Source organism: Rhineura floridana, chromosome 2, assembly GCF_030035675.1.
Source record: "Rhineura floridana isolate rRhiFlo1 chromosome 2, rRhiFlo1.hap2, whole genome shotgun sequence".
NCBI classification, from domain to species: Eukaryota; Metazoa; Chordata; class Lepidosauria; order Squamata; family Rhineuridae; genus Rhineura; species Rhineura floridana.
Window position 1 is genome coordinate 102,811,607 of NC_084481.1, and position 27,910 is coordinate 102,839,516.

The 27,910-nt window shown below is 41.2% G+C and overlaps 1 protein-coding gene across 2 annotated transcripts; it reads right to left on the minus strand.

Moving 5' to 3' along the window:
- Positions 1–3,769: 3,769 nt before the first annotated feature.
- LOC133376919 (interferon-induced transmembrane protein 5-like) lies at positions 3,770–27,843 on the minus strand. Of its 2 annotated transcripts, XM_061609884.1 has the most exons (3): positions 27,281–27,843; positions 26,046–26,421; positions 3,770–4,905 (listed from the first exon to the last, which is right to left on the minus strand). In XM_061609884.1, exons 2-3 carry the CDS (start codon positions 26,265–26,267, stop codon positions 4,687–4,689), a joined length of 441 nt encoding a protein of 146 aa, XP_061465868.1. In that variant the 5' UTR covers positions 26,268–26,421; positions 27,281–27,843; the 3' UTR covers positions 3,770–4,686. The 2 variants fall into 2 exon arrangements, with proteins under 2 accessions (XP_061465868.1, XP_061465869.1); XM_061609885.1 differs by lacking the exons at positions 26,046–26,421; positions 27,281–27,843 and adding an exon at positions 6,829–7,211.
- Positions 27,844–27,910: the final 67 nt, after the last annotated feature.

A 27,910-nucleotide genomic window follows, 5' to 3' on the forward strand; every position in this document is an offset into this window, starting at 1 on the left:
GATGAGGAGGTACCGAGCATGCTTATCAAATTTGCAGATGATACAAAATTGGGGGGCATAGCTAATACTGTGGAAGACAGAAACAAAATTCAAAGGCACCTTGATAGGCTGGAGCATTGGACTGAAAACAACAGAATGAAATTCAACAGGGATAAATGCAAAGTTCTACACTTAGGAAAAAGAAACCAAACGCACAGTTATAAGATGGGGGATACTTGCTCAGCAATACGACATGTGAGAGGGATCTTGGAATTGTCGTTGATCACAAGCTGAATATGAGCCAACAGTGTGATGTGGCTGCAAAAAAGGCAAATGCTATATTAGGCTGCATTAACAGAAATATAGTTTCCAAATCGTGTGAAGTATTACTTCCCCTCTATTCAGCACTGGTTAGGCCTCATCTTGAATACTGCATCTAGTTCTGGTCTCCGCACTTCAAGAAGGATGCAGACAAACTGGAACAGGTTCAGAGGAGGGCAACAAGGATGATCAGGGGACTGGAAACCAAGCCCTATGAGGAGAGACTGAAAGAACTGTGCATGTTTAGCCTGGAGAAGAGAAGACTGAGGGGAGATATGATAGCACTCTTCAAGTACATGAAAGGTTGTCACATAGAGGAGGACCGGGATCTCTTTTCGGTCATTCCAGAGTGCAGGACACGGAATAATGAGCTCAAGTTGCAGGAAGCCAGATTTCGACTGGATATCAGAAAAAACTTCCTAACTATTAGAGCCATAAGACAATGGAATCAATTATCTAGAGAGGTAGTGGGCTCTCCGACACTGGAGGCATTCAAGAGGCAGCTGGACAGCCATCTGTCAGGAATGCTTTGATTTGGATTCCTGTATTGCGCAGGGGGTTGGACTTGATGTCCTTGTAGGCCCCTTCCAACTCTACTATTCTATGATTCTATGCATGTATATGTAGGATTTTATCCTTAATAAGGGGCTGAATTCGAAGCCCAGCTCCTAACTGGTAGATGTAAGTCCTGTACAAACCAGAAATATTATAACCTGTCTGAAAACAGTAAATGTGTTCTAATTAAACTAAGGTAAGGAAGTGGTTCATTGGATATTCTTTCTACTGAAAGATGTTGTGTGTCTGTGTGTGCACTAGTTTTCTGTTTTACTCAGTCAAGATGCTGATTAAAGGATTCTATTACTGGAGTCACATGCCATTGATTTTCCAAAGCCACAGGCTGCAATATTTAGCTGATAATAACAATACTATTATTGTTCCAAGGCTTTCAACACTACTGGCAATTTCATGCCCGTCAAGCAAAACAGCTGAAGACATGGGAGTAAAATGTTAAAGCAAGGCTGCAAAGTAGCTAGCCACAAAGGCTTCAAAGTGCAGAACCTCACTGCTATTATCCTGTATTGAAATAACCTTGTTCTGTGGGAAACCAGCCACCCTGGCAGGCAAAAAGGATAACGGCCAGGAGAGAGGACTGGAGCGTGATCAAAGATTAAAGCTGCCTTTTTATCTTAGGCAACTATTTTAGAACAAACAGCAGTACATGTACACTTGACATGGGAAGAGAGAAGCAAAACCCTTAAATTACAGAGCTTTGCACTACACTGCACTCCCTGTTCTTAAATGTAACCAGGAATATAATGATGGGGCAGCCCTGGAGGAATGTGATCCAGGGGTATGAACCAATAGACATTTAGCAGAATATCTTCCGAGAAGTACGAAATGGCTAAGCTGAAATATCCTAGTATGTGAGATTTTGGTTATTTTCTATTTATATATCACTAGCATGTCAGGATGGAATGCAGATATACACAAGCACCTTTGTGACAATGTAATTTGATTTATCTTTTATTTATTTTCCTTTTATGTGAAATGCAGATGAATTTGTTCATTGCAATTACTATGTGATTAATGTAAACTGAGAGAGATAATATTAGAATGTTTGATTCATGCAGGTGGGTGTGCTTGAGTAAACTGAATGATATCTATTTCCAATTGTAGTTAGATGAAGTTCTGTTTGCTATTATAAAGGGGAACTGGCAGTTTTAGTTATTTTGCTTTTTTATTATATAGTGATTAAGAAATGAGTTGATTTTCTTTAATATACCATGTTTAAAAATAAGGATAAATGTATCGTTTTACTCAATTTTTATTATTATTTTTCTTGAAGTCTAGGGGATATTGTGTTCAATCTATGTTATGATTTTTTTCTTGTATTTTTGATAGTTGTTTTTTATGTGCAATGTTTATACTAAATGTTGATACTAAAGAGGATGTTCTGTTCAGTTATTAGTTGTGTTTTATAGATAATAGATTGTGTTGGTTTTTTGTATTTCCTGTTTGAGATGGTTTAACTTATATTGTACACTGCTTAGAGTTTCATTTAAATATGTGGTATAGAAATTGTATGTATAAATAAATAAATTTCTGAATGTGTAAAACTGCTGGCATCAGACCCTTTGTGAATCAGTACAAATCATTCACTATAAGGCCTTATTTGTGCCATTCTAATTGCTTCAGTTTGAAAGTAGGTACATTTATCAGAGACTTTGATCCTCAAGAATAGCATGGTGTGAGATGATTGTACCACAACACATGCAAACAGCAAACGAACTATTGTATACAAGTGATTGCACTTTGCTGTTCGGATCCTGTTAATCTTTTTGAGTATGGCAGCAAGTTGATGCAAAGTGACCCAAAGAAACATGTGCTGATGTTGAAGTTATGCCTTTCCTGCAGGAGTGGGGAAACTTTTTCCAGTCCAAGGGCCACATTCTCTTCTGGGCGGTCTTCTGAGGGCCACATCCTAGTGGTGGGCAAGGGCCAGAGGCAAAAACAGTCAGAGCAATGAATGCCAATTTTACTTGTGTGCAGTAGGTTAGTTTCTACACACACTCACATACCCCTCTCAGTCATCTATCCAGACAAGGAAGGACACATTCCAACCAGGAAAAAAAACACTCGGAGAAGCAGGGTCAGTGAGGCCTGGGGAAAGGGTGTGTGGCTTGAAGAGAGTTCTGAGAGGCCTAGAGGCCACATGTAGCCCGTCTTCTCTAAATGGAAGCCAAATTGGGAGGTAATGAGTGCCTCATTACATTAGGGTGGACATTCACAGTTATGGACATGTACTAAGATTGCCTTTCCACCAGCAAAGCTGGCAGATGTAAATCTATACAGATCAACTCAGATCACGATGATGTCTGAACTTTTTCAAATTTGCAAATAGTTAGGAATGGTTCTTCAGATAGGTGTATGTGCTCATCTAAAACAAATATCTCTAGAGAAGTGAGATTGTTGGACAAAATTCTATTTTGCATTATGTAATATTAGCTTACCTTCACTTTTGAAGATAGGCTTAAGTAGAAATTCCATGTGTGCTTCCCTGGGAGGAAGGCCCATTGATCATCTGAGTAGGCATGCATATGATTGTACTGGGAGAATACTAGAAGCCACTGCAAGCTCATTTTTTAAACTGACCTATGCACCCTCTTCTCCACATAGCCACCTAGGTTGCCAAGTGTCCATATTCCAAAAAACTGTTCTATACCATCTGATACCCACATCATTGTGGCTGCAGCCTTCAAGGCTTAGATTTGGAGCAGAGCTGACATAAGTCGTGGATCATCTAGAAAAGTTGCCCACAAGTATTATGCTTCTGGAACTGTGTGACCCCATCAGGGCCTTGGAGTTTGTTCATATTAAAATAATTCTTACTGTTGTGAAGTACAGGTTGTGAAAATGACCCAGGTACTGACAACTCATATTATTTTTATTAATACATATATGCACAACAGAATACTAAGCTGTAAAATTATTTAATTATGTAAATAGTAACAATCAAGATAGACTGGAGTCAGTGATAGGGAAGAAGCAAAAAATGGGTTTTTGAAGGAATGTTCTAAGGTTTGTACCTAAGGAAACAGAAGGTTCTAAAGTATCTATTGTCCACCTGATTTGTTACTACAGGATAAAAAATGGTGGCTTTACTCTGTCCCATCCTGCCTAATAAATTAAATATGTCTCTGTAGACAAGCCACCACATGTTTGAACATATGCCAGCTAGCAGTCATCATGGAAATTAATTAATTACTCAGTAATATATGGTTTGTGCTGGGCACTTGCCAATAAATAATACAAAATCAAACTGTTTGTACAATTCAACACACATGCATCAAGTATGTTAACTAATACATGTACAAACCTGCAGTTTTCTGTGTTTGTGTGAAACATACAAACTAGCAAAAAATTTAAAAGACACAGAGCTTTACATATTGTAAATGTGGTACACAGTTTACACAAATTATATATTTTCTACTATATCTTGGCTATCCGCTTACTGTGTGATTGCTGCACATTGGTCAAGAGTGGGTCTGAACCCAGCAGAGAGGAAGAGAAGATGGAAGGAGACAGAGAGATGGAGCAGAAACCTACAACACAGAAGATGGAAAACACTGTGACCGACATCTCAGCCTTGAGCTTATGTAGAACTCCAAAGATTGATTTCTGCATCTGTTGCAACCCTAAAGGGTGAGCTGGGAGATGGGCTCCAAGGCATATTGATGCATCAGTGTAATGCACTAGATGATCTTAATTAGAATTAGCAGACTTTTGTAGTGCATGGTGGTTGGGTTGCACCAGCTGACAGTCTCAGTAAAGAGCCATCTTGATGGTCAAAAACACATTCCCGGGAATGCTCAAGGCTCTCAAGGTTCACTTCTTGTCATCATCATTAGGAAAGAGTCTGTAGGCCAAGAAGTCCATGGACTCCTGAGCCAGCTTGGAGAGATGGAGCACACCAGTGATCACCAGAGCAATGAGCACTAATGGCAGCACCACATTCCACACTGTGGCGAGGACATTGTAGCATTTGGCTTTGGAACCATAGCGATGGGCAGCTTCCAGGTCGCCAGTCACCTTCTGATCCCGTGCCTTCAAGAAAGAAAGAAAGAAAGGGCACAGAGCAATTAGTAAAAGAAAAGTGGGTGATAGGAATAGGAAACCTTCTGTATAGAGCAGAGCAACACAACTGTGAAGGGCAACACTGATCAACACCTGAAACTGAAGACATGGTATCAGAAGGAACTGATCAAGACATATCTATGTAGAATTTGGGAGGTAAGCAACTTTGATTCATACAATCTGTGGCATTTGTGCCCATACCCATTCTATTCTCCTGAACTCCACAAGGCAAACTGGGAGAACTGGATATTTGGCACTCATGACACCATCTATATGGAGGGATGTTTTCCCAAATCTCTCACAGGTTGGCATATCCTTATAGTGAGCACTTGTTCCTGCATGTCATGAAAAGTGACAGCACAAGAAACTCCTACACAGCCATGTGCTTAACCTTGGTAAGCCAGTATATGCACCATCTGGAGGTTTAGCAGAGGCAAGAGGATGGCACATCCTATTTAGTTGAGATTGTTCTCTGGAGCCAGTGACCCATTTTACTCCTGCCTTTTACTCTGTGACATTTTTTGGCTACACCTCTCCCATCATATCCCCACCCTGAACTTCTTCCAAATATCTTTTCCAGGTCTACATTGATTATGGCTGCTCATGTATCACTGCTTCTGCTTTCATGTTAAATGCCAGTCTCACAGCAGTTACATAAATCACCATCCACAGAGTTTAGCTTCCTAAGACCAACTCTGACTCACCTGAAGTTCCACATGCAGGAATGTGTCGAGACAGTGTTAACAGAAACCTTTGCAATAACTTACCTATCCTTTCAAATCCCCCCTTTGCTCTGTGGACTATTGATCTATCACCAAATGTCCCTGAACGCAAGGGAATGCATGACACACACCACCTCTAAAACTGATCCTATTCCTTTTATTGCACTCTAGCCTCCCCCTCACTAGCTTTGCTTCACTTCAGGATAGCTAACTCTATTTTTGTTTTACTGGTTCTGCTCCTATGCCTTCAAATGACAACCTGGTTCACACAGCAAGTGGGGCTTTCTCCCCATTAATCTACATACCACCAGGAAACATATGAGTGTCAACCAGCTGTAAAAAAGGTATAGTATTCTGCAGAATGCAAACAATGAGCTATAAAGATTGGAGCACAGAGAAGTGGGGAGAGTTTTGATTCCTTCCCAAATTAATATTATGTACTTACATAGTAGAAAGCTAAACTGTGCTGAGGTCCAGGAGGTATTAGCCCAGATGACCAGTGCCATCTGCATGAAAATGAATTATTTGAAACAGACTGTGCTAGCATATGCTTTATTGGTATAACATTTAGTAACTATGGTATGATTCCTAGAATCACATTTCTGGACTGTGTGTAAGTTTTTGTCTCTGTAATTCCTGTATCTTGCTCTGAAAACGTGCATGAAAAACTACAGCTATCCAGGAATGCAACCTGCATGCCAGCAATTTGTTACATGAACGGGTCATGGTACAATGAATTCATGGTATTCCCTTAATTACCAGGTAATGCTAGTTCTACTTCATTGTTTTCTGGTTTTATTGTTTAAAAGTGCTTCACATTTGAGAGAGAAACTGAAAATTGTTAAACTAGACCAGATGGAAATGATGGCTTCAGTCATCTGGGGAAAGACAGGACTTTAAATCTTACATTCAGGGCTTCAACCCAGTTTCTTAGCAAGACAGAATATGGAATGGAATTACCATGTGAAACGGTAGGGTGCATGCTTTTGAGTCTGGCAGAACTCTTCATACCCAGCCATGTCTACTACCCCAAAGTAGACTGAAATGCTTTCCTCCTTCTCTCTAGGAATTTCTCTCAATCAGAATTCCCTGGAGACCATTCCAGGTAAATATGTAGCCCCAATGAATGACCCAAGACATAGTAGACAGAACCTGCCCAGAATCTTCCTACCTTTACAGAGTAGGCAAGAGCTACAAAGCCGAGACAGCAGAGATTCATGTAGATGGTGTTGAAGACAGACCAAATCATGTAGTCACGGGGCACCACTGGAGGTTTGACAGTGATGACCGTTGGAGGTTCCTGCTTATGGGAAGTCATAGGCAGGTAATCTTCACGAGGATAAGAAGTGTCCATGATTGCAGTTGGAGGAACTGCACTGTTTTCCAGTAGTGGCAGCTATGAGGGGATCAGGGAGGGACAGCCCTTTATATAGTGCCTAGCTGAAGCACAGCCTCATCTCCATCTATATATAAAACAGGGAAATTGCAGCTCTGGTTTGACTGTGGTTATCAGAAATGCTTTGCCAGGACTGAAAGAAATATTTGGATTTCAAGCCTGCCCCGGGACAAGGAGTGCTTTTTATAACCATGTGGTTGGTTTTGTCCTAAATCTATCTCAGAGAGCTTGTCAGTAAATCAGGCATATGTCTTCAGAGACAGCCAGGACAGCTACAAGTTGGAACACTACAAGGTGCTACTTCTTAACCTACTTACAGACAGTGCAAGCACTCTCATATGTGGGAGACCATCTGATATGGATATACAGAGCCAACAAATATCATGTAGTTTTTTAATATATATATCCCTGCAGAAACGTGTCCTACTTTTTACCTTTCAGCTGCTTTCCCTTGCACACTCCCTGTTCTCACTGCCCACTTCCCTAACAGGTTAAAGATTTTTAAAAGTCAGTCACAGACAGTCTGCACTGTGTCTGGTTCAACTCACCATCTGGCCTGCAGTTTACAATCTGCATTAAACAGATGAGGACTGTTTAGTGTAGACTGCAAAATGTAGTGATGGTGGGCTGAACCAGAAAGATGCAGCGTCTGTCTTCTTGACTTTTTTTTTTTAAACCCTCTAAAGAAAACCGAGGGAGTTCTGACTTTGATCAAAGCAGTATCACTTATGAGTAGAGGTATTTCCCATTATCACTTCCTGGATTCAAGTGACTTTCCTGAAGCTGCTATTAACACCATGGAGCGGGGAAGGGGGGATTCAGGTACCACAGCTATATCTGTATTTTCTCCCTGTGGGTAAATCAGCTTTGCGGGTGATTTAAATAAGGGAAATTACATTGGGTGATGAAGCATTAAAGATATCCCCTCCACCCCAGTGCCATTGTTAACAATAACATTAGAACAGCACGCCTATTTTAAAATTGAGGAGTACCTGCATCGTTACTGGTTTGGCTCTACATAGCTTCTATACAGTCACTAGCACACCATTGACACTAGTACAGCTCCTGCTGCTATAGAACTGGAAAGACTGGGAGCTGTTGGCTTACTCAGCAGTAATATAGCTGCAAGGCTTAGTAGACTATGCTATGATGAATCTGACAATGGAGGGTATGTACCTCAAAAAGGAAAAGGGGAGAATTGCCCTATGTTTCAAATGGGCAAGAGAATACTCTGGCTAGAGAAATGCGAAGATGTATGGAAAAGACCAGCAGTGTCCATTCTCTCTCTTGCTCCTGGCACCCTCTCCCCTGTGGGCTGGTAACATATTCTTGGTCCATGCACCAATATCACCCACTCACCCTCCCATTCCTTCTATAGCAAGTAAACATGCTTATTACTTAGACCTGCCACCTTACAACCTGATCCAAGGCTTAAAGGACAGATATTCTGTAGGAACTTGCAGCTTTTTAAATCCCTACATGACTTTCTTTGCTTGCCGAAAAACCCAGACCCTTCTGTACAACTATTAAAAGAACCCCATGTCTGTATTTGCATTTGGTCACTTTATTTGACAGGTTTAGAAATTGTCAATTGGACCTATTTATGGAATTATTTGCTGACTTGCTCTACAGTTGATTTGTTTACTGCCAATTGTCCTGCCTTTATAACAATGCTAATATTTGTTATATTTGTCTGCCAAAGGCCAGCAGATCTAACCAACTGAATGTTAGACCTTTGACCCAAATAATGTAAGTAATATAGTATACCAGCAGCAAAGGAGGATACCTATATCTGTTACACAGAAGAGGTGTTTTCTGTCTTACACATAGTCAAGGAATCCTGTCCTTTATTGGTCACCCTATAGAATTCTGAGCTGTATAAACACACGTCTCTGTTATAAAAGTAGCCTGGGAAAGAATCTCATATGACGCTTGCAAGTATAGGTTACTGCTATGTAAACAGAAGTTAAAACAACCAACCTCTTTTCTTTGGCTCCATCATGTGGCTATTAGAAAAAGTGCAAGAAGTCTGGGCAAAAAGAAGAGGTATCTTGTTGTTCAAGTCGATTACGACTTATGGCGATCCTATGAATCAGCGACCTCCAAGAGCATCTGTCGTGAACCACCCTGTTCAGATCCTGCAAGTTCAGGTCTATGGCTTCCTTTATGGAGTCAATCCATCTCTTGTTTGGCCTTCTTCTTTTTCTACTCCCTTCTGTTTTCCCCAGCATTATTGTCTTTTCTAATGAATCATGTCTGTCCAAAGTATGATAACCTCAGTTTCATCATTTTAGCTTCTAGTGATAGTTCTGGTTTAATTTGTTCTAACAGCCAATTATTTGTCTTTTTCGCAGTCCATGGTATGCACAAAGCTCTCCTCCAACACCATATTTCAAATGAGTTGATTTTTCTCTTATCCGCTTTTTTCACTGTCCAACGTTCACATCCATACATAGAGTTCAGGAATACCATGGTCTGAATGATCCTAACTTTAGTGTTCAGTGATACATCTTTGCATTTGAGGACCTATTCTAGTTCTCTCACAGCTGCCCTCCCCAGTCCTAGCCTTCTTCTGATTTCTTGACTATGATCTCCATTTTGGTTAAGGACTGTGCCAAGGTATTGACAATCCTTGACAAGTTCAATGTCCTCATTGTCAACTTTAACGTTACATAAATATAGGTAAATCTGTCAAATTTGATTTCTGTTTCTAATTTTTCCAATCTTAAATTCAGTTCTCTGCAGTTTTACATCACTCTGTGATTTTTAAAAATATAAATATATATTAAACTTCATACATTCTCACAAAAACATACAGTAATCATACCAAATAGTTAAAATGCATACACATTATAAATACTTGTATTATACACATATTAATATTTTACCACATAGAAAAACTATTATATTCATCAACATATTATATTTAAACTTCATAAATTAAATTAGAGGATTCCACATATTTTAAAGGTTTTTCTTGTCTACCATTTCTCACTCTGATTAATTCTGTAAGCTTATACATGGTTGGTTCTTCCACATTTTTGCTAGCCATTCTTTCACTTTTGGTGTGGACCGGTGCAACAAGCATATGTGCAGCTGCTATTAAATTTCATATTGACTCCTTATGAATTATTTGTTGATCTAAACACCAGAATAAGATTGTCAGAGGGTTCAGTGGCAAAATGTATGATGTTTTTAGTCATATTTAGTGACACCACAGGGGGTCACCTTTGGAGATCCCCTTAGGGGGTCCCGAGGGCGAGGGCACTACCCCATTCTATTTTAAAAAAAAGCAGCCTAGAGGGGATGGGTAGTGGGGAGGGTGTATGGCACATGTGTAGTTCCTGCGCAGGGTGAGAGCCTGTGCAGTGAACTGAACGAAGAAGAAAGTCACCAGATTTTTGCTCCAGATGGAGGAAGGGGTGGTCTGGAGATAGGGGGGTGGATGTCACCCCATTGTCATGGTCAGACCACTTCCTGGTGAAGTTTAGATTTATGGCTCCAATCCTCCCCTGCAGGGGTGATGGACAGATTAAGACGGTCCACCCTTGGATACTAATGGAATCCACAGGATTCCTGAATGCCCTGGGGGAGTTCCCAGTAGATAGAGCAGGTGACCCTGTTGAAGCCCTTGTGACACTGTGGAACAGCTAGGTGCATCAGGCTCTTGACACGGTTGCCCCTGAGCATCCTTTCCGGCATTGTGCAGCCCGGTTTGCACCTTGGTACACCAGTGAGCTAAGGGCAATAAAACAGCCTGGACAATGGCTAGAGTGCAAGTGGTGAAAGATGTGCTGTGAGGCTGATTGGGCACAAGTAAAATATCATAACCGTGCCTGCTGTGCAGCGGTGAGGGCTGCGAAGAAGGGCGACTTCTCTGCCACCATGGCATCCTCAAGTAGCCATCCAGTGGAGCTTTGCCATATTATCAGGGGTCTGTTGCCATCAACTCCAGGAAATGGAGTTTTAGACCCTTCAGAGGCCAACTGTGAATTGTATGCAAGGCACTCCGAGGGTAAAGTAGCAATCTTGATGCCTCATCCACATATACTGTAGTCCCAGTGAGGTGTCCAGTGCAATGTCTGCTGAAACTTCTTGGGAACATTTCAGTTGATGTGGCCTGATGACGTAGACAAAGTGCTTGCGACAATAGGGCCAGAAACGTGTCCTCTCGGCCCTTGCCCTTCTTGGCTTATTAAAGCTTGCTGAGGGGGGTTGACTGAGTGGATCCAGGGTGTGGTCAATGCATTGTTGCAGGACGGAGAGTTCCAGCCACCCTGAAAGAGGCGGTGATTCAGCCCCTCCTGAAAAAGCCCACCCTGGACCCATTGGTTTGCGACAACTACTGCCCGGTTGCAAATACTTGATTGAGAGGGTTGTGGCACAGCAATTGCAAGTACTCATGGATGAAACAGATTATCTTGACTCATTTCAGTCCAGGTTCAGGCCTGGTTATGGGACTGAATCGACCTTGGTCACCCTGATGGATAACCAATATTGGGAGAAGGGCAGGGGGAGTGCAATCATGTTATTCTTACTTGATCTCTCGGCACCTTTTGATACCATTGACCATGGTATCCTTCTGGGCCGACTTGGTGAGATGAGTATTGGAGGCACTGTTTTACAGTGGTTCTGATCCTATCTCCAGGGCCGTTTACAGATAATAGCATTGGGCAATTGTACTTCGACCCCCTGGCAGTTGTACTGTGAGATGCAGCAGGGTACCATCTTGTCCCACATGGTGTTTAACATCTATATGAAGCCCTTGGCAGCAGTCATCAGGAGATTTGGGGCAAGGTGTCAGCAGTACGCTGATGATACCCAGTTCTATTTCTCTGTAATATCTGAATCAGGAGAGGCCGTGCAAGCCCTGAACTGGTGCCTGGACTCTGTGGTGGGCTGAATGCGAGCCAATAAACTGACTCTTGTGGAAGGAAAAACTTTCCAGACCAAAGATTGTGCTCCAAAGGACAGAGGTTTATTGATCAATAACAAAAAATACCAGTATGCATAATGGGAGAGGAAGCTCTCTCGAGCTTCACTCTGCCAATCAACAGGAAAACATTGCTTTTTATAATGATTAATACATCATACATTCATTGTGCCTTGTGACCCCCTGTGCCAATCCCTGCCCTGGTATTCTCCCCTGGGGGCGGGTATCTGGCCTATATGTCTAAGGACTGTTTTTGTTCATCCACAAAAAAGAGGAAGGGTTTTTATGCTTTAAGGTACATAACAAGACATCCAAAAACATCTCAAAAAGAGTAATGATCAACACTTCACACAATTTAAAACCAGCATATGTGATTTCTCCTAAGAATCATTCTTGTGATAGTTCCTCTTTTACACTATGTTGGTTTGGCAATAGCTCTGGAAACATGCTAACCACAAACCACAATCTCTTCAAGCCTGCATTTAGGAGAACATCTAAGCAAACATGCTTCTCTTTTATAATTTTCACTGCAAACGTTATATTTTAACTTCAGCAAATTAAACATACTTTAAAAGATGGGTTCCTAAGGGGATAAAATCAGAATTCCTTTCATATTCCTCCCTTTTGAACATTCCCGTTCAACCGGTGGAATTCTGATTGTTACTCATCCTGAAAGAACCATTTTCTTGAAACAAATTTGACATGCTTTCCCTATAAGATTTGTGGACCTTTTCTTTCGATCCCTTGCCCATCCTGTTAGTAATACCAACAGCCAATATTCAGATCCCTTCATAGCTGGAATCTGCCCCTGTTCTTGATCCCTTTCTACCTTCTCCTGGGGAATCCAGAAAAACATGCAGATTTAACAACAATAAGAGAAACATTACAATACTAATAAATCCTAGAGCTAACATTAACCCTTTCCTAAGAATTTTTATCTGCCTGATTCCGGTGGGTGGGCTTGTCAAGATAAGCTTGCTTGTAGCACTGTCACTTCCTTGGCCATAGACTATAACAGTCCTGAGGTTTAGGAGCGGTCTCTGGTAGGTGGCTGAGGTCTTTTCTCCTGTCTTCACCCACCAGCTTCACGCCTACAGTGGGATTTTTGTAGGGGGATTTATTATGCCCGATGCCTCTGCTGATCCCTGGGGTCGAGACTTTTTGGGTCGCTTTGGCAAAACTTGCTTCTCCTTCCATGGGAGGTGGAAACTTTTTGCAGTGGGATGCGTGGATCCACGAGTCTTTTCCTTGGATCTTGATCACGTGTGTGTGGTCAGCAAAACCAAAAACGGACCATCCCACAGACGTTTCAGAGGATTCTGCCGAACGTGTACCTTGATGCAGACCCAGTCTCCAACCTCTATAGAATGACAGGGATGCTCAGCAAGCCTAGATAATGCCTCAGCCACCTGTGCAGGGAAAGAACTTATGCAAGACAATAAGGTTTTGCAGTACGTAAGCATGTGATCATCCAGCATTACTGTCCTTGCAATATGGTGGCATAGGAGGTGCACTTGGCAATCTCATCGGTCGTCCCATCAGGATTTCATGAGGAGACAGACCCACTTTCCGGGCAGAGGTTGATCTTATGCTCATTAAAGCTATTGGAAGTGCATCTACCCATTTCAAACCTGTTTCTGTGCATATTTTTCTTAATTTTCCCTTTCAAACTTGAATTCATCCTTTCCACTCGGCTACTAGAAGCAAGATGGCAAGGAGTATGGAGTTTTTACTGGATTCCCAACACCTGGCAAACACCCTTCATTATTTCAGCTGTAAAGTGAGTTCCTTGATCAGAATCTATTCTAAGGGGGATTCCAAAGCTCGGTATCAGCTCTCTGACCAACCCTTTGACTACTGTTAGGACATCTACCTTTACACAGGGATAAGCCTCCACCCATCCAAAGAACATACAAACTATCCCCAAGAGATATTCATAGGGCCCACATTTTAGCATATTGGCAAAATCAATCTATAGATTTATAAATGGTCCCCATGACGGAGGCGATGGTGCAGATAGAACTATGCGTTCAACCTTCCCTATATTATAGGCTTGACAGATATGACAGGAAACCCTGGAGCCCACCAATAGCGAGCCAATTCTTTAGCCATTGCATCGTCTCCCAAATGGGCTTGTCCATGGGTTATTCTAGCAAAATATGGCAACAATGAGCAAGAAACCACCAACCTACCTTTTATAACTCTCCAACATTGTTCTCCATAGGGTTCATCTTTTCCCCTCCCATCAGAACCTCCTCCACTTTGACTGCTGTATCTGCCATTACATTCCCTTTGGTTTTTTTATCCTGTCTATTGGTATGAGCCTCACATTTTATAATGGCTATCTCTGCCATAGAATGGCCTCCAAAAGGGCAGCTATGTTTTATGACAAAAACAGCAAGCAAAGGCTATGCAGTCCTGCAAGCATAGCAATTAGTTTTAACACTTGGATAGAAATGGCTTACCCTTTAGCCTATGTGGTAGTAGAGATAAGACTTATGAATAAAGAGCCTTATTGCTGATAAGACAATTTGAGCCATGCATCGAAATGGAAATGTACTCCTCTACATCCACCTTTACACAGCCACTGCTGCTTTTCCAGTTTCTTACAAAGAACTATATAAAAAAGCTTCCTCCCTAACCTCTGGTTCAACAAATTTAGTTTTTACATTTTATGCAACTGATTTAAGCCAAGATACTCCTATAGCCTTCTTGGAAATCATAGGGCCAATTCATGTTTTACATGACAAGTATGTTGGCAGCAATAGACACCATGAAGCCTGAAGTGGACCTGTGAGAACTAGGCAACCTAGAACCCTGGGGGCTACCCATATTTACAAACAATTGTCTCCATTTCACACTATATACGATATTGTATTCCTGCAAACACTGGCATATATCTGACTTTGCCCTTGGTTTTAACTGCTTAGCAAGCCTTTCCGAACGTATTGATTGCACATTCAGTCATTCAAGACACAATGACTTGGAATGGCATTTAGTTCTTCAGTTCTCATCCAAGTTGTCTCTTGGCTAACAAGCACAGCAGTCTTAAAATCATGCAGACTCCTAAATTTATCTGCTCTAGAATGAGGTAGGGTGTGTGTGTTGCAATCTGGCTCATGTTTTGTTCTCCTTGTGAAGGCTAACTGGATTTATATATTTATTTATTTATTGCACTTTATTCTTTTTCTTTGTGGATCAGCTCCTTGCATTGGATAGAATGCATCAATATTTATTTTCTGTTTTAAAACAACAGCCAAATGAATATACCTTTCCCATAAACAACAGCCAATTGCTATTTTGCCATGAATATACCTTTCCCATAAAATCACCCCCCTTCTCATGGCAAAACAGCATTAGCCTAAACGTAAGTAGAAGCTTCACAATCCCCTTAAATTTCCCTTCTCTAGTTTTGAAAGGGAAGTTTTGAAAGTTTTCTCTATTTTTCAGGTGCAGTTATGAAGTACTGCCCAAGTGGGGACGCTCACTCAAGATTAAAAATAATTGGGATAGGCAGCATTTGGTTGCATAAGTAGCTGCTCCCAGGAAAAAGGTGGAAAAGGGCATAGAAAGAGAAAAAGGGAGTCATGACTATAGTAGTTACATATAAGAAGAAAAATGAGATATATATATAAATATAAAATATATCTCATTTTTCTTCTTATATGTAACTACTATAGTCATGACTCCCTTTTTCTCTTTCTATGCCCTTTTCCACCTTTTTCCTGGGAGCAGCTACTTATGCAGCCTATTTTATTGCAATCCTAGCAAGACAGGGATGCTATGGGTTGGTAGTTCCCAAGTTCGGATAATTGGTCAGTTGCCTGCTTGGATGGGGTCATACTCCCTCTGAAAGAGTAGGTCCATAGTCTGGGGGTGCTCCTGGATCCATCTTTGTCGCTAGAGGCCCAGGTGACCTCAGTGGCTAGAAGTGCCTTTTACCATCTTCAGCTGGTAAGATAGCTGTGGCTGTTTCTTGACAGGAATAGCCTGACCACTATTGTCCATACACTGGTAACCTCAAGGCTGGATTACAGTAATGTGCTCTATGTGGGGCTACCCTTGGGGTTGGTCCGGAAGCTGCAGCTGGTGCAAAATGCGGCAACGAGACTGCTCACTGGAGCAGGTTATCGCCAACATGTCACCCTGCTACTGAAAGAATTGCACTGGCTACCTATTAGCTACTGGGCTAAGTTCAAGGTTCTAGTTTTGGTGTACAAAGCCCTATACAGCTTGGGACCAGGATACCTGAAAGACCATCTTATCCCTTATATATCCAGTAGATCACTGCGCTCTGCAGGTGAGGGCCTCCTGCAGATACCATCTTATCAGGAGGTCCGTTCCACACAACATAGGAAATAGACCTTTACTGTAGTGGCTTCAACCCTTTGGAATTCCCTCACAAATATTAGACAGGCTCTGTTATCTTTTTGGCACCTACTGAAGACCTTCCTCTTTCAACAAGCCTTTTAAGTAGGGACCTTATCCCAGTCTGCATCTGTGTTGAAATTGCTTTTTAATATATTTTTAAACCTTCTTTTAAAAATGTTTTTGAAGCTTTAAAAAGATGTTTTTGAAAATGTTTTGTTTTAAAGTTTTTGATGGTGGTTGTGTTTTAATATATTTTAAAGTCTGTTTTCATGATGTTTTAAAGTTTTTAGTGCTTTTGTTTGCCACCCTAGGCTCCTACTGGGAGCAAGGGTGGGATATAAATCAAATAAATAAATAAATAAATAAAATTGTATTTACCACATCTCCCCAAAATGTTTTAATTATTGGATAGGACCACCAAATATGTTCTGTATTCACCCTTGAATGTTTACATCTCGCACACTTTCCATACAGGTAGTATAAATTTTACTGATTCTGTATGGAGTCATATACATTTATCCAGTTAGGTATCTGTTCTCCAATTTTAAAATATTTATTAAAAATAAACGATGCAAATCAGCCCCGGCTGGGTATAAGTACTCCTTGCTACTGATATCACTTGGACCTCCAATGACAGATTTTAATCAAGGGGTTATATTCAATGTAAGGCTAAGCAGACTGCTCTATCAGCGCAAGGATTGCCCTTTGCACAATGGAACAATCTTCCCATCTCCTCCACCCGTGTACTCCCTAAATCAATCCTGGGGGTGCCCCAACCTTCCAAAGCAGATTTGGGGATGGCATGGGGGTGTATGCAGAAGAAAGGGGAGGATCCTGTTGTTCTACTGCTAGCGCTGGCATGCCATTAATGCAACTTTTTAGTTGAACACTTCCCAAGGAGTATTCCCATATGACACACTAGTTCCTTCAGGGGAATCCCAGAACATGCTGTCCATCTAATTCCCAGACACTAAGGGCTCATCTACATGGTGGTCTATTGTGTGTTTGGTGCTACTCACATCTCCTTTAAATTTGCGTGGTTCACATGACATTACTGGCAAACAGAAGCTATCACGCAGCTTTTCCCGTGTAAATCTGTACTAACCAATCCACTGATGATACGAAAAGGGAAGAAAAAAGTCTTCAGTCCCTTTCTCTAGTGCTTGCAGATGCTTTATTCTGATGCGGTTAGGTGAGTGTGTCAATTCAGACACATAGAGTACTTTGCTGAACCTACGTCCACTCAATTTCAAAATCTGCATCGAATCTTCAGGGGCTGTACCTAACATCAGTGTTATTTTTCTTCAACATCATTTCCTGACAATGCAGATGAATATTAGTTTTTCTTTTCCATTGAAGGGTCTCCCAGAAATTTCCTGTGGTTTCCACAGAAGTTTCATGCGGTTGTTACGGGGAATGTTTGTTCTACTTCTATGGCATTATGTATTTATGTTTATGTTTTGAATCTGTTGTAAGTTGCTTGGAAATCTATGGGTAACAAATGACTGATAGGTCTAATAATAAATAAATAAATAAATACAAAATAAATAGTATTAATACCAATAATAAATTACTATAATAAATAGTATTACTTTTATTTATTTATGACAATACAAAATATTTACTTCAACTATAAGTAACAAAATATTAAAATTATATTACAAATATTCAAATGATCTAAAATAATAGGTCAACTTTTTTAGCAGCTTCTCAGGAATTGCTCCAAAAAGTGGTGAAAATGTCCATCCACTCAGAGTGACAGCAATGCTGATCCTGATGGGATGACATCATGCAGCCCCATCTAATCAGCTATGTAGCATCTTTAATGTGCTGGCGGGAATGTCAAAATTCTCTCCACACCCACTCCCTCCTCCTCCCTTCATTGATTTTATTTCCTGTAGGCCAGCAAGCAACTTCCAGTTGCTCTCCTCCATTCTACTGTCCTTTTTTATGTTACTGCAAACAGTGTCTTTATTTTCTTTTTCCCAACTTGGGCACAAAAGCATAACACTGGGCTCCTGCTGGGAGGAAGGGTGGGATATAAATCAAATGATAAATAAATAATAAATAAATACAAATAACACCGCTCAAACAAACATTTGTATTTCAGCTGTATCCTACTAGGGAAAACACAGATATTCACACTTCCAGGTTTTTTTTAAAGGAACCTACTGCAGCTGTAGAATAGACTGAGCATGCTTGGTCACCTTAGCAACCAGAGGGAGTAGAATGTGTAATTAGAGGACAGGGCCACAGGGAAAAAGTGAGACTAATTCTCCCCAGAGGAAAGTCTGCTTGTGTGAATGGGAAAAAGCTATTGGCAGCTAACTTTTCAGCAGGAACTGCAGACGATGCAAATGAAAAGCAAACGTAAAAGTGTACTTCTTACAAAGAAATGCTCCCATTTAGATGAGCCCTAAATCATCCACCCACAGCATCACCATATCCTGATTCATATGGAATGGAAAGAGCAGCTGTTAACAGAAAAGAACAAATATTTATTTAAAAGGGAGGAGGAAAGACGGGAAGAAGCGACAGAGACAACTAGATGGGTATACAATTCCAGGCAAATTTCTAAACTACAAAAATAGTATGACGTCCATTTATTAAGTGATTCAGTTCTCAGTCTCCAACTCCATCACTCCCTTGGCTGTGGTCCATGGAGCTGCTTCTGTATAATTGCTATGTATGGTTGGGAGACAGCTGCTCTCTCCTCCTCTGTTGTCTCTGCATGGTTGTTTTTATTCTGTCTCTCTTTCTCACTGTAGCCTCCTCTGTCTCTTTCATCTCTTCATATAACTTCTCTACAAATCCACTCCGAACTCTCTTCCAATCTCCTCAAAACAAACCCTAGTCCAGTCCACTTTGTGGACAATGTGAAAGCTGGGGCATGACAACTTGCTGTGCAAGGCAAAACACAAGATGGTGCCCCCCGCCCCTTTTACGTTAAAAAGCTGACTAGACTGGAAGTTCAAACACTGGCAACAGGATAGTATTCTCCACCCGACCAGAAGATAGCAGATTAGATTAAGGAATGCAAACTGGGCTGTGTGACACACACGCAGCTCTGTCCTCCAACACCTCTCTGCTGCTCCCCCCTCCCAACTTCTGCTATGAGATGTGACTGCTTCATTCCATCCCTACAGCTCTCAGGCAACCTCTAAGGGACATCTCTCACCGGCTACGCTGCACAGCCTTATGTACACAAAAGAATTCTGTGCAACTAAAGATGCAATCTTATATGCTTCACAGTAAAAAATATATAGACAGGTTCGGGCTGCTTAAGTTCTGGTTATTGGGGGACCCACCAGAATGTTCTTTTTTGCCTTTTAGCCACTATAGGTATGCTATTATTTATTTAGGCCATCATAGGAACAGCTATCAACTTTCAAGATGTAGATAATCTGAATGTTTTACAGACTTCTATCATCTTAACTCAGGTATCTTTCAACACAGCGCCGAGGCTCTCATTGCCCACTGTGGCACTCAGGTGGGTGGCAATGCTTCTGTATTGGAGCCAGTCACTTCCCATCCTAAACATGCAACAACCATTTTAGGAGATTTGGAGGGTTATAGAATGGCTATCACGGTTTGAGGATAGGAGTCTCAGGGCCCTCCCATACAGAAGCACCACTTCTTTGTATTATATGGGATTCCCATAAAACTATCATTAAATTAAAGCAATACAATATACAGTAAAAATTACAAACCCAGCGCTTGTAAACAACTCAACAGCAGAAAAACATTGATTTGACGCATGGATCCTAATGATTCTTACAAGGGATTTCCTCTGAACTATAGGGTACTTGTGTGTCCATAGATGTGTACTGTGATTTGATAGTGATTCAGTTGGTATCACTCATAAAAAAAAAAAGATCCACAAGAACATGTGCTTTGGATTCATGTTTTTGTGCCATGGCAGTGGTGGCAAGCATCAGACCTTTATATTTTATTGTGCAGTCAATAGACAACAATGTAAACTTTAACTTGATGGTGGTTTGCGGGGGAATCTCATGAAAATATGCCACCTTGGGCTTTTGCTGGGAGGAAGGACAGGATATAAATCAAATAATAAATAAACAAATAAATAAAAATATCATTCAAAGTACAAGAGTGTACATTTTATTTGTTAGATCTCACTTTTACCTTCTTGCTGTTTTGTGGTTGTACCCACAGCACTTTCTCTCAAAACTAAATGTAGCCTAGGCTCAAAAAGGTTGAGGACTACTACTTTCTAATCAAAGCAGTATGCTAGCTGCATATGAATGGAGTCGCAAGTGGATACTGTAATCAAATAATGAGCAAATATGAGTCTGATGATGCTGGGTCCCAAAAGACTCAAGAATGCCACAATGTCCCAAAGGAGGGCAAATTTCCTTACAGAGCACTGTAGTAGTGAGATGAATAAATCTGATTCTAGAAAAGATGTGAAAGAAAATGACAAAAATTAGCTTGTAAGCCCCATGGGGCAACGACCTGTTTTTTGTTTGCACAGTATTAACAAGGGGCTGTTTGCTTTCCTAGTGGCATTATTCTACCCTAAAAGTTTTGGGGGAGGAATGTTAATTCTACACTCACATTCTTAAGATTTAAAAAATGCAATCACAAAAATTAGTCTGTAATACCTAATCTAGTTTGGCCTTCAAAGGCCTATCAAACAAAAGCTACACAAAAAATAATCTTGGAGAAACCTGTAGTCATAAGCCTGAATAGTTTTAACTGTTTTTACCAACAAGAAAACTGTATATACAGAATCAAAATGATGCGCTTTTATTTGCTGAGAATTCACCACAGACTTCATATTTCAATACAGGAAAGTTCTAATATACATTTTAAGTGAGGAACTTGGCAAAATATTGAAAAACCAAGACAAAAAAAGAGAGTGATAGTTCCTAGGAGCAACGTAGTCAGGGAAGCCCATAAATCCAGATTTTGGGACAGAGAAAACATTGCTCAAATATTAAGACATGAATGAGAAACAAACTTGATACAAGTTAAAGTCCAGGTAGGCAAGCAGTGGCTACAGAGCTATAGGGAAGAACATAAATCTTTATACCTCCAGATGTGCAAGATATAACTGCTTTATAGAATGTCCTTGAAAGTGAAAGAGCAGGATGGGTACAATCCAAGCAGAAGGCAGGGTAACTGACACATATTTTAAGGGTATAATAAGGGGGAAATATCCTGGACACAATTTCCAGCTGAGCCAACTCTAGTCATTGGTATTTCTTCAGTATCTTTTTCACTGCTGTATGGAAAGATGGTGCATCAGAAAGAATCACGGAGAGCAAAATAACGAAGAATACGATGGCCACTATCAAAGCAATGACATTCAGGTACTTGGCTCTCTTACCAAACATAGCTGCACGTTCAGGATCTCCCATGACTTTACAATCCCTTGACTGAAGGGGGGGGGAGAGAAAGAAATATATATTTTTAAATGTAAATTAGCAGTAGAAACATTTTGCACATGTTTTGAACACTTAAAGATCAAACAGACTTTCATTTCAAACCTAGAGTTTCCTGGTCAGAGTTACCACTACCAGCATCCTTGTTAGCACCCCTTTTCCAAATATTGTAGAACAGAGTTGTGAAAGCCTAGAAAAAAACTGGGAAAATTCTGGGGGGGAAGGGGACCCCCCCATTCCTCCTCCCCAAATGTTTTCTGGGCCTTCACATCTCTACTCTAGAATAATTTGCTTGGCAATTATATTCTGAAATTCATGCATCTAAAACCTAGAGGGGAGCATGAAGTTCAAATAGTCTTGCCTAGTGCTTAAGGGTTGTATCCCAACACTGCTGTTCCGTGTCAGACCCCTACTCTGGGTCTGCTCATAATGGCTCTCTCACACTGGCCCCAGCATGGGTCTCTCATGATCCCACTACTAGGTGCCACTACCTGACATTCTGTAGCACAGTATTGCCCTGAGACTGTGCCTTAGTCTCCTCCACAGATTGCTACGTAGTGTCTGGGTGCACTTACAGGCCACAACCCCCTTGTATCTTTCTGCCTTTAAAGATTACAGCCCTGGCTTGCTTTTGGATACCTGCTGCTGTTACACTATCCTTTCACCGCTGCCACCATTGATACTGTTCCCAGCTTTGGTATTTGCACTGCCCACCCTTCTGGTCTGTAATATCCCAGCCAAGGATCAGGTGTGTTGTTAAACCAAAACTATTTAATAACACAAGAAATAAACAAATTACTTTAAGTTCAGTCAACATGCGTGTGGTTACATATATGTCTTTCTCTTTATATATCTTAGTCCTAAAACCTGCCTCACTACCCACCTAAACACAAATCTACCCCTCCAAAACCCAGAACCAACAACAACCGTCATTCTCTTATTTATAACTTCAATCACCCAGATGCTCAGCCAATCACAACTCAGGCTTCCTCAACATTCCAACCCATGTACTCCCCCTTCTCACTCAATTCCCTTACCACATTTACCCTACAAAACCAACACATACCATAATTACTGTACAACATTTACAGGGGCATCACATTCCACTTGTGCAACAGACATCTGCTACATGTGGGCAGAGGAGGGGAAGCGAAAGTCCTGTTGCATGCATGGAGCTCCATTTGTGCAGCGACAGATACAATCCTGAGCATCATCCAATAATTGCTACTCTTGTTCACAAATCTTTTAAAGCAGAACATGCCATGTGCCAAACATGTATAATAATAATAATAATAATAGTAAAACTTGTGTTAGTCCATGCCTTCTGTGAGGATTATAGAATTATAGGGACTGGGTCTGTATTCCCCTTACTGAAACATCTCTCTGACATTGGCCCACATTTATACTGGTGCTTCCTAATGTGATGCTTTGCTAATCAGATCTGCCAACGCACTTGCAAGTGCCTTCACTTCCTCAGCCATTATTTCTCAAAATGGAAATGGACAACCTTCAAGTCGATTCCAACTTATGGCAACCCTACAACTAGGGTTTTCATAGTAAGCGGTATTCAGATGTGGTTTTACCATTGCCTTCCTCTGAGGCTGGGAGGCAGTGACTGGCCCAAGGTCACCCAGTGAGCTTCATGGCTATGTGGGGATTTGAACCCTGGTCTCCCAGGTTGTAGTCCAACACCTTAACCACTACACCACACTGGCTCTCAAGACAGCTTTATATATTTTCCCAAGAAGGCTGGGTTCACAGAGAAGCGAAGCCCCAGCCAAGATTCTACCTGCACATCATCTTCATTTCCCAAGAAAATGGAAATGGACTACCTTCAAGTCCATTCCGACTTATGGCGACCCTCTGAATAGGGTTTTCATGGTAAGTGGTATTCAGAGGCGGTTTACCATTGCCTTCCCCTGAGGCTGTAACTGGCCCAAGGTCACCCAGTGAGCTTCATGGCTATGTGGGGATTCAAACCCTGTCTCCCAGGTCGTAGTCCAACACCTTAACACTGGCTCTCATTTCACAAGAATGCCTCTGTAATTACAACTACTTACAGTGAAAATCTGCTCCAGAGTTATGTGATAAAGAAGATACAGTGCATGTGATTAAGACCCTTCTATTTTTTTTTACACTTCACAGTAGTATTTAGCATAGAATGGTATTATAAACAAGAAAAATACAGTGCTGGATTGCCCCCAAGAGCAGCAAATGTGCTTGTAAAAATTCCAGTACAGTGATACCGTACAAATGAATGGGGCTTCACTGTGGATTGGAGCAAACTGTTAGTGCATTGACTACTCAGCTGTCCCTACTGCCCAATACTAAGTATACAAACATTCAAAATCAGCACCCTGCTGAGTAAGAATCCCCAGGTTATGTGGTAAATGGTTTAATCCTACTCCAATATTATTCTAGCCCATTTGGACCTGTCACAGGAGCTGCATCTAGAACACTATGCACTTTAAATGTGCTAGAATCAGATACTGCAGTACAATCCAATCATTTATTACACAACTACATTTGGGGGACTCCAAAACTCTTTCCAGCTACAGCTACAGCCACAATTCAGTAACATCAAATCAGTGCCCCTGCCTCTAGGCAAGTCTCTCTCACGGAACTGTGAAACAAAAATTCTCCTCTTGCTAATGAAGCTATCTGGTACAACACCACCTACATACTAAAAACTGGAATTGTGCAGGTAGCAGATGTGCCTTCTATCCTTCACAGTAATACCTAGATAGCCAGACTGACTGTGGGCTAGAAGGGATGGTTGTTATCATTTGGGGTGAATAAATGAGGTGTCCCTTTTCTGATAGTCTAAAATTATCTACCAAATTGGTTGCCAGCAATGTGTAGTCTTCACCAAGAATTAAGTTTCACACTTTTTGCCCAATTTGGACCATTCCTCTGCCTCTATGCTAAATCCACATCACACATTTAAACCACATGGCTTCCCAAAAAAATCTTGGGAACTGTATGTTTGTTAAAGGTTCTAGGAATTGTAACTTGGTGATGGGTAAACTGCAGCTCCCAGGGCTCTTTCTGAGCTTTAAATGTATGGTGTGGATGTGATCTATGAACTATTTTATCCAAAAGTGAAATCTAAAAAATAACATCCCCCCCCAACCACACACCATATTTACAGATTTTGCACAGTGTTCTGTATCTTTACAGTGATGCTCCCAAAAATGTATTTCAATACGTTATGGTTCCTTTTCTGAAGAAACTACAGTTCCCAGGATTCTTTGGGGGAAGCCATGTGGCTTAAATGTATGATGTGGATGTAGTCAAAGAAGCTGAGACATGGTCCAAATTGGCAAATGGTGTGAAACTTAAAGCCCTAAGTTGGATATTATGCAATTTTGGCTCTTTTTTAACATAATTAAGGGTTTTTTTCAGTGAAACCTATACATTGCCAACAGTCAACATGGCAGATAACTGTTTTACTAGGGTCATAGATATAAATAAAAAGGTAACCTCATTTATTCATTCCATCCTAGTTTTAGACCCTTGATCCACAGGGTTTAGTCTCAGGCCACTATTATTTTTAGCCTCCCATGTACTACAAGACGGCCCCCTTTCTTTTTGCTACAGCAGATTATGGCTACTGCTCCAGGATTTAACAAATCTTAAACCACTTTATACACATGTATTTAATAGTGCTTAATACATCCATCTTTTAACCGCTCTGTTTACAGCTAAGGTACGCTAAAAGGTTTCTAATTTCATCAAGTGATCTGGCATCCTAGTAGCGCTTGGTTCCCACAGTGAATCCATAGCTAGATAACATGGATGAGGGGAATGAAAACTCCATTGCGACAAGGATAGAAAACCCATGAAGTGTTAGTTTAGAGTTAACACTTTGTAACAGCTGTGTGACAAGCAGAAATTCAACAGTTGATCATTTTTTCTAGCACAGAGACAATGAGGGGAAAGCTGTAATGGGTCAGATTTCTAGTTGTCTGGCAAGTTCACAAATATACAAATACTGTCAGGAAAGGGAAGAAAAAAAGTGGTCGTGCCCCCCTCCAAGATTTGAGTGAGGAGTGAAAGAAAAACAGCAGGCTGTTGCCCCAGAAAAGCAGATAAACGCTCCAGGAGAGTAAAACAAAAATGGGGGCAGAGATCTTCGGGACCAGACAGAAATGCTATCTATCCAGTCACATGATGGATGAAAAGAAGCCAAGACTGAGGGAGGCCAGAGAAAGGGAGAGAGAGCAAACAACTGGATGAGTTAGTTATGGAGTTTTCTCGGCCTTTTTTGTCGTGTTCACCTTGATGGAGAAAACGAGCGCCACGAAGCCGACGCAACAGGTGTTTAGGAAGGAGAAGCTGAACAACGACCAGAGGACGAAGTCTTGGGGCGGCTGGACAACCACGACGACACCCAGCGGATAGGGATAAGGGGTCCCAAGGGACTGGGGGCTGGGTCTGTGCTGTTCTTTGCCGTCATACGGCTGCACTCTGAGGGGAACCGGGCGTGGGACTGACTGCATGACTGTCGATAGGAGCGCTCCTAACCGCAGAGCAGCGACAACGAAAGACGGTTGTTTCTAGGTGAATTCAGGAAGTGGAATTCCCGTAAAGGGTGGGGGCGGGGACGGCGTCTCAGGGTCAAGTTTGGGCGTGCGCAGATCTCCTTTTTCCGGTCTTGAGAAAACGAGAGGAAAGTACAGAAGCGTTGAGAAACGAAACTGGGCTTGGGGTAGATAAAAGAAATGGGAGTGAGAGGCAGCCGTAAGGATAGGGAACCTGTGGCCCTCTAGATGTTGTTGGATTACAGTTTGTTTGCTTGTTTATTTATTTATTTATTTTTTAATTTGTATCCCACCCTTCCTCCCAGCAGGAGCCCAGGGCAGCAAACAAAATGCTAAAAACACTTTAAAACAAAACAGCGTTAAAAACATTTTTTTAAAAAAAAAACTTTTAAAAAGGGTTAAAAACATTATTTAAAAAACATATTAAGCAATTCTAACACAGACGCAGACTGGGATAGGTCTCAACCGAAAAGGCTTGTTGAGTCTTCAAAAGGTACCAAAAAGATAGCAGATAGCCTGCCTAATATTCAAAGTTCTCATCATCCCTAATAATTGGTCATATTGGCTGGGGATGATGGGAATTGGAGCCCAACATCTGGAGGGCCACAGCTTCCCTATCCCTGAAGTAGAGGAAAGATTTAAAAAGTGATTTCTAGTTAAAGTGAAATGATAGCTGCAGTTAAGGAAACAACCTCATGAAGTAGGTGAATGGAACTGCATTAACAATGATAAAATTATGATCAGAAACAAACATATTGCCCACCACCAAAGTCTTGAAGACTGCCACCATGTCCCAAAGATCAAATTTCTTTACAGAGCACTCTGGCAGTTAGATAAATAAATGGCAAAATTTAGGATTATAAACCCCTTGGAGCAAGAACTCGCCTTCTCTGTAAAACACCTTATATGTCAATGGCATTATAACACAAATGATTCTCATCTACTTAGGGTACAATCCAATTCACACCTACCTGGGAGTAAGTCTTAATGAACCCAATGGTGCTTGCTTCTGAGTATATTGGATTGCAGCCTAAGGCATGGTCCCATTAAGGAAGTATAGATGAGAAGAAATAAGCAAGCTTCTCCAGTCCCAACATACAAACTTCTCTCATGATGCAAATCTTTGTAGACAGAAGGCATTATCAACTCAGCTTCCAATCTGTACATTGTTGGCATGAAGCTGTATGCTTTCCCCAGTGGTTTCATTCTAGGCTAGAAGTACACAATGTGGGGAATGCTAATTCTTACGCTGGAGACCTTCTTAGGTAAAAGATGCAACATCACATACACACAAAAATAGCCTCTTAACAAGAGAATTGAGTAGATGCCAATATGACACTCTTTAAAGGATTTGGGGATATTTGGTTCCATGAAATCACTGACCTCTCACACACAGAGAGAGAAAGGGGGGGAGGGGGAGGGGGAGGGAGGGAGAGAGAGAGAGAGAGAGAGATGCATATTTATTTGTAAATTTAAAAGTCGCAAGAATACTATAGAACATGTAACATTCAGTTTGGCCCTGGCAGGTCTAGGAAACATTAATACAGTACTGAAGTACCCTACAAAGGGGAGCCTCAATGTTTTAAGTTCTGAAAAATGTT